Below are 13,779 nucleotides of genomic sequence, written 5' to 3' on the forward strand. Positions count from 1 at the left end.
AGTACCTGCAAGATGAAAGCAATTAGTTATTGCACTTGGGCAATTTCTTTGACATTGATTTATGGTATTAATCGATATTCGATTTTCGGTACTGATTTATTCTTTCATTTTTCTATAAAAAAAAATTCATACGAATCGTTCATTTATCCGCGTTATTTTGATGAATAAATTAAATATTGATCGGTCTCCAATTTCGGTACTGATTTATTTTCTCATTTCTTTATAAGAAAAGAACAATTGATACGGATCGTTCGTTTAACCGAGTTAATTTGTTGCGTAAATTAGAGGGGTAAGTACCTGAAAAATGAGAATAAATTGTCATTGCACTTGGACAATTTTCTGACACTGATTTATGGTATTAATCGATATTCGGTTTCCGGAACTGATTTATTTTCTCATTTTTTTTAAAGAGAATAAAAATTGATACGAATCGTTCGTTTATCTGAGTTAATTTGTTGAATAAGATTAGAGGGGTAAGTACCTGAAAAATGAGAACAAATTGTCATTGCACTTGGACAATTTTCTGACACTGATTTATGGTATTAATCGATATTCGATTTTCGGTACTGATTTATTCTTTCATTTTTTTATAAAAAAAAGATTTATACGAATCGTACATTTATCCGCGTTATTTTGATGAATAAATTAAATATTGATCGGTCTTCAAATTTCGGTACCGACTGATTTTTTAATTTCTTTATAACAGAATAAAAATTGAATACGAATCTTTCTTTTATCCGACTTAATTTGTTGAGTAAATTAGTGAGATAAGTACCTGCAAGATGAAAGCAATTTGTTATTGCACTTGGGCAATTTCTTTGACATTGATTTATGGTATTAATCGATATTCGATTTTCGGTACTGATTTATTCTTTCATTTTTCTATAAAAAAAAATTCATACGAATCGTTCATTTATCCGCGTTATTTTGATGAATAAATTAAATATTGATCGGTCTCCAATTTCGGTACTGATTTATTTTCTCATTTCTTTATAAGAAAAGAACAATTGATACGGATCGTTCGTTTAACCGAGTTAATTTGTTGCATAAATTAGAGGGGTAAGTACCTGAAAAATGACAAGAACAAATTGTCATTGCACTTGGACAATTTTCTGACACTGATTTATGGTATTAATCGATATTCGGTTTTCGGTACTGATTTATTTTTTCATTTTTTTAAAAGGCAAAAAAAATTGATACGAATCGTTCGTTTATCTGAGTTAATTTGTTGAATAAGATTAGAGGGGTAAGTACCTGAAAAATGAAAACAAATTGTCATTGCACTTGAACAATTTTCTGACACTGATTTACGGTATTGGTCGATATTCGATTTTCGGTACTGATTACTCTTTCATTTCTCTATAAGAAAAAGAATTCATACGAAACGTTCATTTATCCGCGTTAATTTGATGAATAAATTAAATATTGATCGGTCTTCAATTTTCGGTACTGACTATTTCTCTAATTTCTTTATACGAGAATAAAAATTGATACGAATCTTTCTTTTATCCGACTTAATTTGTTGAGTAAATTAGTGGGGTAAGTACTTGCAAGATGAAAACAACTTGTCATTGCACTTAGACAATTTTCTAACGCTGATTTATAGTATTGATCAATGTTCGGTTTTCGGTACTGATTTAGTTTTTGATTTCTCTATAAAAGAAAAAAATATTGATACAAATAGTTTATTTATCCACGTTAATTTGATGAATAAATTCAATATTGATCGGTATTCGATTTTCGGTACTGATTTCTCCTTTCATTTTTCTATAAGAAAAGAAAAAATTCAGACGAATTGTTCATTTATTCGCGTTAATTTGATGAAAAAATTAGATATTGGTCGGTGTTCGATTTTCAGTACTGATTTATTCTCTCATTTCTTTATAAGAGAAGAAAATTGATACGGATCGTTCGTTTAATAGAGTTAATTTGTTGAATAAATTAGAGGGGTAAGTACCTGAAAAATAAGAACAAATTGTCATTACACTTGAACAATTTTCTGACACTGATTTATGGTATTAATCAATATTCAATTTTCGATACTAATTGACTCTTTCATTGTACTTTCATTGTACTGTAAGAAAAGAAAAAATTGATACGTTTCGTTCATTTATCCGCGTTAATTTGATGAATAAATTAAATATTGATCGTGCACCATGAGGGTGGGGAGAGAGGGAGAGGGATGGGGATAGGTGGTAGAAAGGCTGCTAGGAGAGGGGGGAGGGAGAGGGGGATGAGAGAGGTAGTGGAGTGGAGGGGGCTAGAGGGAGGACGAGGAGGATTAAAAGGATGAGAGAGAGAGAGAGAGAGAGAGAGAGCGAGGGAGAAAGTGTGAAGGAATGGAATGAATGGAGGAAAGCGAAAATCAGCGGTAGGAAATAAGAATTATAGGAGTAACAGCGGCATAGAAATATAAATATATACATATATATAAAAATAGACGATAAGCGAACAATTAATTATAAGAGATAAGCGAGCGAGTAGATGTAAGATATTTGTAAAGTAGTTAGGAGGGGCGGGGGATGGGAGTGTGTCTGTGCGTGCGAGGGGATAGGGGCGAGCGTAATAGGAAGTAAGCAGGAGAGATTATATTGGAATTTGTAACCCCGCAGGGGAATCAATAAAGTATACATACAATTAAATATTGAGCGGTCTTCAATTCTCGGTACTGATTTATTCTTTCACTTCTTTATAAGAGAAGAAAAATTGGTACGAATCATTCGTTTATTCAAGTTAATTTGTTGAGTAAATTAGAGGGGTAAGTACCTAAAAAATAAGAACGAAATGTAATTGCACGTGGACAATTTTCTGACGTTGATTTACGGTATTGATCGATATTCGATTTTCGGTACTGATTTCTCCTTTCATTTTTCTATAAGAAAAGAAAAAATTCAGACGAATTGTTCATTTATCCGCGTTAATTTGATGAAAAAATTAGATATTGAACGGTCTTTGATTTTCGGTATTGATTTATTTTATCATTTTTTTATAAGACAAGAAAAATTGATACGAATCGTTCGTTTATCCGAGTTAATTTGTTGAATAAGATTAGAGGGGTATGTACCTGAAAAATAAGAACAAATTGTCAATGCACGTGTGCAATTTTTTGACACTGATTTATGGTATTAATCGGTATTCGATTTTCGGTACTGATTTACTCTTTCATTTCTCTATAAGAAAACAGAAAATTAATACGAATCGTCCGTTAATCCGCGTTAATTTGATGAATAAATTAGGTATTGATCGGCCTTCGATTTTCGGTACTGATTTATTCTCTCATTTCTTTATAAGAGAAGAAATATTGGTACGAATCGTTCGTTTAACCGAGTTAATTTGTTTTGTAAATTAGAGCGGTAACTACCTGAAAAATGAGAACAAATTGTCATTGGACAATTTTCTGACACTGATTTATGGTATTAATCGGTATTTGATTTTCGATACTGATTTACTCTTTCATTGCTCTATAAGAAAAGGAAAAATTGATACGAATCGTTCATTTATCCACGTTAATTTTTTTTTTTTTATTATATATAAGTGGTCCATGGGACGATTAAATATTCGAATACAAGTTGCCGTATCATAGTCTCCTCTATAATAAACGATTTGACACGTCTGGAGACGCATGATGTATCGTTGCCCGCATCCCATTCCCTTCGTCCTACTTTTCTGTATAAAATGTCGAATTGAAACGTATTAAAAAGTATTGACATTTTGAATATGTCTGAATTCTGAATCTTTTTGATCCGAAGAAAAGGATTGAAAAGTATTAGTTTCCATTAAATTTTACTGCGCTAAATGCGAGACGGTCTCTTCTTTCGCCCGAGTGCCTCACCAGGGAAATTTCTCTGGTACGCTAAATCCCGTAAGGTCATCAGTTTTTGTAGTATATCTCGTCGGTGCATAAGGTTTATATTACCTGTACATACATATTTTGAAACATTTTCTTTGGATATTATATGAAACGGATTTTGCGTGTCACATAATATCCTTCGGACTACACGAACATTATTATTTCGATCATTTTGATTTCTTTGGTATTCATTGAATTATCCAGAACGCGCAACTGCCATGTTGAACGACTCAATTGTCGTGTGAAGTGTTTCGATTTTCACAAATTCATATAAAATTTTTCATTTTTCACTGATTCACAGAAGTCTTTCACTTTTTATTAGTTGACGCTAGAGAAAAGATTCATGATCGCTGCCCCGAACAGCTGCAACGCTTTTCGAATCATCTATGTCGGCGCGCTTTTACTCCTCAGATTTCTGTCATTGATAACTCGATAATTATTGCGAATCTCGCAAAATGGTATGGAACTTTTATGTTTGTCTCAACCCAATCTACCCTCACACTTCGGGTTGGCAGCTAATTACCGGACACTTCCGGTAAGTATGATCTTCATGATATTAATCATACACAATGTCAATTCTTTTTTTTTGCACATGTTAACATGTTAATTCATGTTATAAACGCGTAATAATGTGCGAGACCGTGCTTGTCAAGTACGCTATTATGGTTGTAGCACGGACATAAACCGCCTAAGAATGGATGTAGCACGGACTGCCACCACATATAGATTTTACCGCCTAAACCTGAAAGTGAAAGTAGCATCGTTGTTCCCCTTTCAAAATGGATGCAGATGGCGCCCTTTTCCAGTGCGGAAAGTCGGTGTCGTCGAAAACACCGTGTTGGCCGCTCTCACGTTCCTCTCTGGTTGATCTTTCGTTTCATTCGCCCTCGTAGCGTGCTGAGTTCGAGTGGGGTGATTTATCGCACTGATAGATACTGGACCTAGCTTTCAAGATTGAACGTATTGGTGCGTCTGCTTCGTTCGAGGACACGAATTTCATTCTTTTCCTCTAACCGTTGCAAACTCCTCGATCAGCGGCCAAAATGATCAAGATGCAAGGAACAAGTTTAAGCAGCATGAAGAAGCATCCCGCTGTGAGCAATCGAATTTTACATAGTCGAATGTATAATACATACGACATGAACATTCGGTTCCTCAATGGCCTATTTTCTGTTACAGCTAATCCCACTGTACGTTTGTATAGGAGTGGGAGGATTTATTGCGACATTTTACACATTACGTCTAGCATTCCGCAGTCCTGATGTCTCTTGGTTCAATAAGAAAGAAGCTGAGCCATGGAACTCCTATAAGGATAAACAATACAAGGTGAGGAGAGCCACTCACAAATAGCGATATCCCATATTGCCTTGTTTAACTTTATTTCAGGTGATCTCAAAGAAATTTTTGCTCTTGTGAAGTACTGACACTGCTATTTTCTTTCTATTTGCAGTTCATATCACCAGTCAGAGATTACAGCAAAGAGAAGAGCCAAGCACCTGAATATTAAGTTGCACCGTGTAACTAGTATTGTTGTAGGAATAAATTGTTATAATTACTTCCTTCAAGTAATTTAGATATAAGCTCCTTTTGTGAGATTGCTGATATAGTCTATTGATAACAGCACAGCAATCTTGAAATATGTTTGAAAGGATATTATATTTACTATTAAATGTAAATTATATAATTGTCTGTAGAAATTTATTTAATAAAAAACTTATCTGTGCTGTGTAATCGGTACTAATACAATGTAAACTAATATTTTGAGTTTTTTGTTTTATTACAGTAATATTTATATAATTAAAATGAATAAGGAAATTTGTCATTTTTTATCAGAATACTAATGTAATGATAAATTTTATGAAAATTTATATAGAATATTGTTTTTGTTATATACAGAATAACAATATGTTTAGAGAATAAAGATAAATAACATATATAATTGTTAACTTGTCATTCACTTCACGATAATTACGATAAAAAATATCAGCTGGTCAGCATCTCACAAACAAATTACTTGTGCTCACGTCCTTGTGGAATGTGGTTCTTTGTGAAGAAAGGAGTGTAAGATACTACTTAAGATATACTATTGTGTTATATAAGAGGATATCAAGTAATTTATTTTAAGATTCTTACATAACTCACATTGAAGAAAAACATAAATTAATAAACGATATCGACCAATGAATCTTATTTTCTTTACGAAACTTGCGATTCTGAGGTTAGTTTTCAATTTTCATATTTTATTTTACGCAATTTATCGATGAAGAAAATCTAGTTACTGGTTCGTCATTTTTGCGACGTCATACGTAAAAAAAAATAGGGTTATAAATATCATAAAAAATGATCGTCAACTATACATCAAATTAAGAATGTATTTTAAACCACTGTCAGCAAGGTTAAGTTTTCCTTATGTAATACACTCATATGCGCACATACATATATGTGTAAATGCACAGGTATGAATTTACTTAATGGCTGACATAGGTTTCTAAAGTTTCTCTTTTTTCTCACAGCAATTCTTTTAAGTGACTCTTGGATCCTTATACTCCTAAATATCTACTATGGTCTCAGCGTGGGAAGATTTTTATGCCAAGCATCCACCTCCTCAAGACTTGGCACAAAATGAGAATGCATTGAAGGAATTTACTAAGAAACACTTAGAGGGGGGTAACAAAGTAGTGCTAATAACGGTGAATAAAAGTGAAATGTTGTAGGCATAAACAGTATTAAGTAATTACAAATATATATATATATATATAAATTTCTAATATATTTTTCTTTAACTGTGAATATTACAGAGTGGAGGCACAACGATTCCTTTAGAACACAATACAGTAAGATTTGTAGATAATTTCAGTGCAGGCACAAGGGGATCCCTTTCCGCAGAATATTTCTTGCAGCATGGATATGCAGTTATTTTTATGTATAGGTGTGTACGTCATTTTTCCATGTTATACAGCTTAAATAGATTTGATAAAATAATCATTATACAATACAGAAAGTTTTGTTTCATTTCAGAGTGAAGTCCTTAGAACCATTTTCTAGGCACTTTCTAGGTCAGACATTTTTAGATATGCTTCAAATATCAGAAGATAACGAGAATCCTGTTATCACAGGTAAATTACATCACATTATGTGTAATAATGTGTAATTAATGTAATCTAATTGACATTGCGATATGCTTATTTTCTGAATATAGTATCACCAAAATATACGCAAAAAGTGGTGGCAGTGTTGCGAAAATATAAAGAAGCAATGGACAAGGAAAAATTGTTACAACTCAGCTTTACAACTCTTTCCGAATATCTTTGGCTACTCCGATCTGCTTGTCAAGCATTAGCACCTCTAGGAAACAGAGCTATTCTATATTTAGCAGCAGCAGTCTCAGACTTTTACATTCCCTCCAATGAAATGGTGAAGTTTATTGTTTAATATCGATTATGCAACGCAATGTCTCCTGTGATCTCAAAATAATCTCGATGCTTTTAGTCGGTCCATAAGATACCCTCCGCCTGTGGGCCACCAACTATCCAGCTTCAGTTAGTGCCAAAGATCTTAGCCCCATTAGTTAGTTTATGGGTGCCGCAAGCATTCGTGGTGTCATTTAAACTGGAGACTGATGAAACCCTGCTGATCACTAAAGCGAGAAAAGCTCTGAATAAGTATCACCATAACGTGAGTAGTTGTATTAAAATATAAGCACCACCAAGTTTCTCCAAATCTTTCAGAACGTGTCTGCCAATCCTTGAAATGGAAATCTGTTTCAGCTTGTAATAGCCAACGTGCTGCAAACTAGAAAACAACAGGTGGTAATCGTGAGCAACGAGACCAACTATGTTTTGTCGCTCACGAACGAGCAGTTAAACAACGGCGAGGAGATTGAACAATTAATAGTGAAAGACCTCGTCGAGAAACATACAAAATTTATACGATCTAATGAAGTTAGTTGATCGTATTGCTGGAATCTGCTAGATAGATTAAGTATGGATAATGCTAAGGTATCTATCAGGTTTTTTTGACGTATATTTCAAGAATAAGAAATGTTACAACTGTGGGATACCAACGGGATACTAACGAGGGATACATAGGTTTGAACTCAGGTTTAATATATAATATATATTGCTGTACACACACGTATCTAAAGTATTACAGATGTGCAGGACTTGGTTACCACTATTTTATACGATCGACATTTTACATGTATATCTTTGTACAGATTACGACAAGCACACATAGACAGGTCGATGGACATCTAGATCGATTTGCTATTGATTAAGAAGTCTGATATACATTTATCAGAAAAAGTATTTACCGTTTCATTGACTTTACGAAAGTTGCGTTTTCACGTTTCAATGTTTACTGAATTGACAAAGTTATCTTTTGCTGCAGATTATATTCAACATTAATGTTGAGGGATTATATTAATATTTATATGCGAAATGCGAATTATTTATCTTACTTATTTTATCTATTTATCTTCGTCATATATCTTTATCGCTTTTAATGTTTGACGAATAAGAAAATCTTAATTTTTAAGACTAGCTAGAAATAAATTGATCTTATCTATCAATTGTCTATCTGAGGATCCGCATTGCGCCAGTACAAATGTAAGAGCCGAGGTATCTTTTTGCTCGAACGCCGTTTGGGCCGCTTCGTTCAACATGCTACAAAATAATAATAATTTTATTCACTTGAGTTTTATAAGAAGCATTTATTCGTGCGCGATACAAAGTACTCACTTCAACTTTACCAGGTACTTCACTTTAAGATCGTCTTGTACCCTGGTCAAGTACTTTCTCGCTTCCAATTTTTCGTTGTACTTCAAACATTCGTCTATAAATGGCTAAAACATTTACCAAACATCACGATTATGTTTAATAATGTTGAAATAAAGCATATATTTATATGAAATTAATAACAAACTTGCTCGGTCGGTCATCCTCACCTCATAGCCAATGGGAGACTTCTTGCTCTTGGAGAATTTCTCCAAATCACTCCACAACCCTTCCTCCGCCAAACACTGTATTCTCAACCACCAATACCTGTTGAAGTATCCGTTTAACATAGAAGCCGAATATCGAAATTATAATAATATTGTACATGCTGGTGTTCTTTACCGATATTGTTGCAATTTTGGTCATAACATCAGTATTGGACATTTAATAATCAATATTGGCATCATACCGAAATTTTGCACTAATTTTTTATTTTTTTATAATACTGATATTTACACAGAGTAGTTTTCATATAAGCCACCAAGAGAGAAATACCGGCTTGAAAACGGTGTTTTTTATACCGACTTCAATCCCTGATTATACTAAGAAGTGACTCAATACACACAGTTCTCGCCAAAAGCAATAAAGATCAATAATACCTTCGATCCGGTATCTTGTACTCCGATCGTAATTTATCTGCTAGTTTCAACTCGTTACGCAGTAACAATAGCTTCACGGTATCGTGTAGGGGTTTACCCACGACCGACTCGTGCAACGTCTTTCCCAAAGACCTCTGATATTTTAATAATTTGATCTGCTCCTCCGTCAGCGCCGCGTTGGTGTCGCTATGAGCCGATTTGAAATTTTCCTGCGCGGATTGCAGCAGCGCGTCCCTCGACATTGTGTTCTGAAAGTTCCCAGTGTATCGCCTCTCGTTCGTTTCTCAATATATGTTACGTAACATGACGACAAGATTACACAGAATTACATAGAAAAGCGAATGGACTTACTTTTTTCTTCTCTTACCTTTCGCTGATAACTCTCGGTGATGAACCACACCGCTTGCGAATGGAAGTCGTCGTACTGATTGTAAATGTCACGCAGCGTCTCTCTATTGTGACTCTGGCAATACTTAATGTACAGAGCCATCGCCAGAGGACAATGTGCTATGGCCATCTGCGTCGCAGATCAGTTTGTAAGATCGTGTGAACCGTAAGTGACTGTGCTGCTCACTTTTACCGCGTTAATTTTCACCGCTTACTTGGAAGTCCCAAAGAGTCGTGCTTTCCCGAAGACGAAGAATGACGGTGTAGACCAAGTCCGTATTGCCACTCTCCACAGCTTTATGTAGGGCGGCTCGTTCCTCACCGAGCGCCATCAACAGGGGTATTTGTTGATGCGCGCGTGGCTCGTAGTCGATCAGCTGCAACATTTGCATCGTTCACAATATCTCATGCTCGCGCGGATCAACAGGCAAAATTGTACCTTAATGGCCAGCTGTTTTTGCCCGCAGTCGGCTGCTCTTTTCGCGATTTCGCTGTACGAAACACCGGGAGCGTACCCTAGCTTGTCGGCTATCTCCTCTGCCAGCTGTTCCTTGTCCAACTGCGTCTGCTTCACCTATCACAAGCAAGACGAAAGAAGAGTGCGTTAATTTTTAACGAACTTCCGATTCTTAACGACCTGCGTCTCGGGTGTTTTACCTTGAAACAAGCCCAATGAGCTAATATTCTACTTTCTCCGTCGATCTCGGGCAATTGCAGATGCCGTGCGATCTGTATACTTAAGTAGTAGTGTCTACGCGCCACTAGCCTGTCTAACAGCACTTGGTTTGTCAGAACGTTGTATCTAACATCAATAAGGATCCTACACGACTCGATACAAGATGATACTTTAGTGCAGAATACGAAGAAACTTTGGATTTTGGTTTCATCTTCAGTATGTAATATCATACTGAATCAGTAATGTAATTCAGTATGTAATATCATGACTAAACGTGTGCAAAAGGATACTGCGTGTACGTCAGTGGGATTCCTACAGCGGGGTGCCTCACCGCATTCAGGACTCTCAAAGTCCTGCACATTTGGACGTAATACTCCGCATCCGTCGACTTGCTGAATCCTTTCCCGAATTTGGCAGCCTGAGAAGATCGATCGACGATCGTTATTCGTTGGTTTTAACACGCCGAGACGACAACGCATGCGTCTACCTTATCAAACTTACTCTCATCAGAAGCTTCTGCGTCTCAAAATCGAACTCGTGGCTCGCCCCGTCGATACACGCTTTCACCGCTGCGTCCAACTTATCTTTCACCAAGTCGATGTAGCTGTCAGCCTTGTGGCTCTTCCTCTGAAACTGCTTAGAAGCTTCTAGGAGATAAGAGGCGGAATCCGTCGAGTTTATTCTGAATATCCTCTGCACGACGTTCGGCACTTTTTGTACCATCTCATGGGAGAAGGCCGATAGCACGCGCACCCCGTCGATCTCTGTCACCAGGTGTACTGGACCGTCGTAATTGTACACTATAGTCTCGGCTGTACGCCCTACCACCATTATCGTGGTGCTCCAGCTGCATACCACGGCTTCTGTACCACACCTGCAAACACGTACGTAACATTCCGTAAACATCTTGATGTCTCTGAAATAATTACACAATGGACTACACTGACCACGCGATATTGGTTAGCGTTTCGTTCACGTTTGTGAAACATTCGCAGTACTTCTCACGAAAGTCTATCGAGCCGATGTACAAATGTCCAGTGTCGGCATAAAGCGCGATGTGTTGATTGTTGCCAGACACAGCTATCGCCAGCACGCTGTTGATCTTATTGTTGAAAAGATTAGTCTAAAAGTAACACGAAAGAACTCATCTAAATGACGATTATCGGATAAAACACAAATCGACAGCGATATTGTGAATCACATAACATCGTACTTACGAATGGAAATGCATTTTGATGAGATTGATGAATCACGAATATTCCTTCTCTGTTTGATAAAATTACCTGCGTCTCCCTGTCACAGTGTATCATGCACCAACAATCAATTGGACCGCCGTATCCTAGATGCAACGATTGCAATAACAATGACAATTCAACAAGTGCACAGGCATGTTATTATACTCACTAGGCATATCCATAATCGGCCGGACTTTAGGGTCGGACACATTGTTCACTAGATAAATACGATTGGTGGATGTTAAAACAGCTATCCCTGTGCTGTTTGAAGTTGCAAAGAACTTTGCATCGATAACTTTTGTATCTTTGGCTGCCTTGAAGAAAAAAATTAATACACGCGTACACAGAAATGCCAGAAATTATGGCAGAATAATTTATATGTAAATTATGGCTTACATCTCCCATGCTGAAAGTATGTTGATAAGTCCCAAACATATCATATATGAGGACATTGCCGTCATCTTGCACACACAGCAGTTCTTCCTGCTGAGACCAGCCCAGTGCTATCAGCTGCCCGCTGCTCCACTAGAAGGAAGAAAGAAGCACATTATCTTTTATTGCGTAATAATTTTGTTACTTATAAAAAAATAACAATTTTTATATGCCTATGCTTCATAAATCATTCAACTTATTGTTGTCGCTTGTGCTAAACTAAAGAACTCTTACTTGCAGCTTGGCTGTCAATTTCCCCGACGACGTGTACAGCAGTATTGCAGGCTTCGTTGCTCCTTGGACCTTGACAAACTTTTTGGGGTTTCTTGTGACAGCAATGGAACCCCCGTAAGGAGCTGCCACGACCCAATTATTGTTGGAAATTTCATGCTGAAAGGATAGCGGGTAGAGCTCAAATTTTCTGCAATAAGAATCACGTATAGAACCATGTTCCCTTGTCATCTGACACGCATAGCAGATAATAAACATAACCTTGAAAAATCTGTATCATAACATAATCTCCAGAAATTTACCGGAAATATATATCACGCCCCAGTGGGAACCAGTCAGCGGTTAACATCGCTGACATCTTCGCGAACGATGATTGTCGTCGCGATTCGCCGAAAACCTGCTAAAAATCGCTCGGAGTATTCGAATTTTGACAGCTACTTGAAGTTTAGAGGTTACACGCGCACGTAGACGCCCATTGTGAATTTCTCGAGCACACGCGCAACGCGAATCGAGTTCTCCCATCGATCCAAATCGAAGACTATCGAGTGGAAGGAAGAAATCGATGAAAATCGACCCTCGAAAAATATGAAATCCCCGAGAGCGTACAATAACACACCGGCGGCACGTCTAAAACCGAAGATCGCGCGAGAAATACGTGCGGATGACGCTGAGAAAGTTCAGGACGCGTTTAAAGAACGCTCGAGGAAACACTTGCAAGCTCCGACATCCTCGCGATTACGGAAGTCAAGTCCGAAATCCGCAACATTGGGCCGGTCTCAGTCACCATCGAGGCGTCGCCAGGAACGCGTGAACGCGTGAATTCGGACGACAAGCCTCGGAGGACAAAGGAGCATTTTCGCGTGTCGACAAGATGTGCGGATCGCATTAAAATATTTCTTCTTGGACAATTTATAAATTCCGGATGACAATATTTTGGAAAATATTTTTCTCACTTTCTTCCACTGAGGAGGAGTCAAAGTGACAGCTCTGAAATACCGGCATACCAGCGGACGACCGGTTCGTTAAGCGGACGCGCGCCAGCAGGAGAGTCAACGCGAGTCGGTCGACGCGACAGTGAAAGGCCGGCCGAGAAACGTTCCTCTCGATTCACTCGCGCGTGTTCACCCAACACCGCCGATTTCGTCGCCAGCGCGTAGCCGGTCTGAGCCGAGAATCTCCTTTTGCTCAAACACTATCCGCACCTCTTTCTCCGCACACAGAACAATACACTCCGCGCTCCGTTCAAGTGTAAGTTATACTCGTTTCAAGTATTTCGTAAGTTCATGCATTTACAAGTCTATCACGTGGGGGGGGGGAGTTCATCCGTAAGCATGACGCTCATCGTCACCCCGATAGCTCTTGTGGCATCAGCTCTTCTCTTTCGGCTATGTGCTTGATGAAATCCACGAGCGAATATACGGCGGAGTCTAGTTAATTATTAGCAATTAATGGCGAAGTATCAAGCGCGCTGAATCGAGACTCGCGTACTCGCGAGGCAGATTTCCGGGTCAATCGGTTTTACATTTTTGCAGGCTCGCGTCGAGTAGCATCGCGCCGCGATCTCGGGATCGAGAGTCGCTCTTTCCCGATGTTC

General features: G+C 37.6%; 3 protein-coding genes across 4 annotated transcripts; 2 read left to right on the plus strand and 1 right to left on the minus strand.

Moving 5' to 3' along the window:
• The first annotated feature begins 4,714 nt into the window (after window positions 1-4,714).
• On the plus strand, window positions 4,715-5,614 carry ND-MLRQ (NADH dehydrogenase (ubiquinone) MLRQ subunit). Its single transcript, XM_011156032.3, has 3 exons — window positions 4,715-4,944; window positions 5,030-5,176; window positions 5,301-5,614. The coding sequence occupies exons 1-3, from the start codon at window positions 4,894-4,896 to the stop codon at window positions 5,355-5,357; spliced, it is 255 nt and encodes an 84-aa protein (XP_011154334.1). The 5' UTR covers window positions 4,715-4,893; the 3' UTR covers window positions 5,358-5,614.
• Window positions 5,615-5,728: 114 nt separating this feature from the next.
• Window positions 5,729-7,889, plus strand: Ppcs (phosphopantothenoylcysteine synthetase). 2 transcript variants are annotated; one of them, XM_011156035.3, is made up of 7 exons: window positions 5,729-6,068; window positions 6,364-6,540; window positions 6,649-6,779; window positions 6,869-6,966; window positions 7,050-7,264; window positions 7,340-7,525; window positions 7,618-7,889. In XM_011156035.3, exons 2-7 carry the CDS (start codon window positions 6,412-6,414, stop codon window positions 7,798-7,800), a joined length of 942 nt encoding a protein of 313 aa, XP_011154337.1. In that variant the 5' UTR covers window positions 5,729-6,068; window positions 6,364-6,411; the 3' UTR covers window positions 7,801-7,889. The 2 variants fall into 2 exon arrangements, with proteins under 2 accessions (XP_011154337.1, XP_011154336.1); XM_011156034.3 differs by having other exon boundaries at window positions 5,729-5,911.
• Window positions 7,890-7,951: 62 nt separating this feature from the next.
• On the minus strand, window positions 7,952-12,687 carry Vps16A (vacuolar protein sorting 16). The gene is made up of 16 exons (XM_011156033.3): window positions 12,488-12,687; window positions 12,189-12,375; window positions 11,919-12,047; window positions 11,692-11,836; window positions 11,505-11,626; window positions 11,235-11,410; window positions 10,789-11,161; window positions 10,578-10,705; window positions 10,269-10,413; window positions 10,051-10,185; window positions 9,827-9,988; window positions 9,592-9,741; window positions 9,225-9,472; window positions 8,796-8,892; window positions 8,590-8,693; window positions 7,952-8,514 (listed from the first exon to the last, which is right to left on the minus strand). The coding sequence occupies exons 1-16, from the start codon at window positions 12,541-12,543 to the stop codon at window positions 8,376-8,378; spliced, it is 2,496 nt and encodes an 831-aa protein (XP_011154335.1). The 5' UTR covers window positions 12,544-12,687; the 3' UTR covers window positions 7,952-8,375.
• Between the last annotated feature and the right edge of the window lie 1,092 nt (window positions 12,688-13,779).

Source organism: Harpegnathos saltator, unplaced genomic scaffold (assembly GCF_003227715.2).
Source record: "Harpegnathos saltator strain DR-91 unplaced genomic scaffold, Hsal_v8.6 scaffold695, whole genome shotgun sequence".
In the NCBI taxonomy this organism is placed as follows: Eukaryota; Metazoa; Arthropoda; class Insecta; order Hymenoptera; family Formicidae; genus Harpegnathos; species Harpegnathos saltator.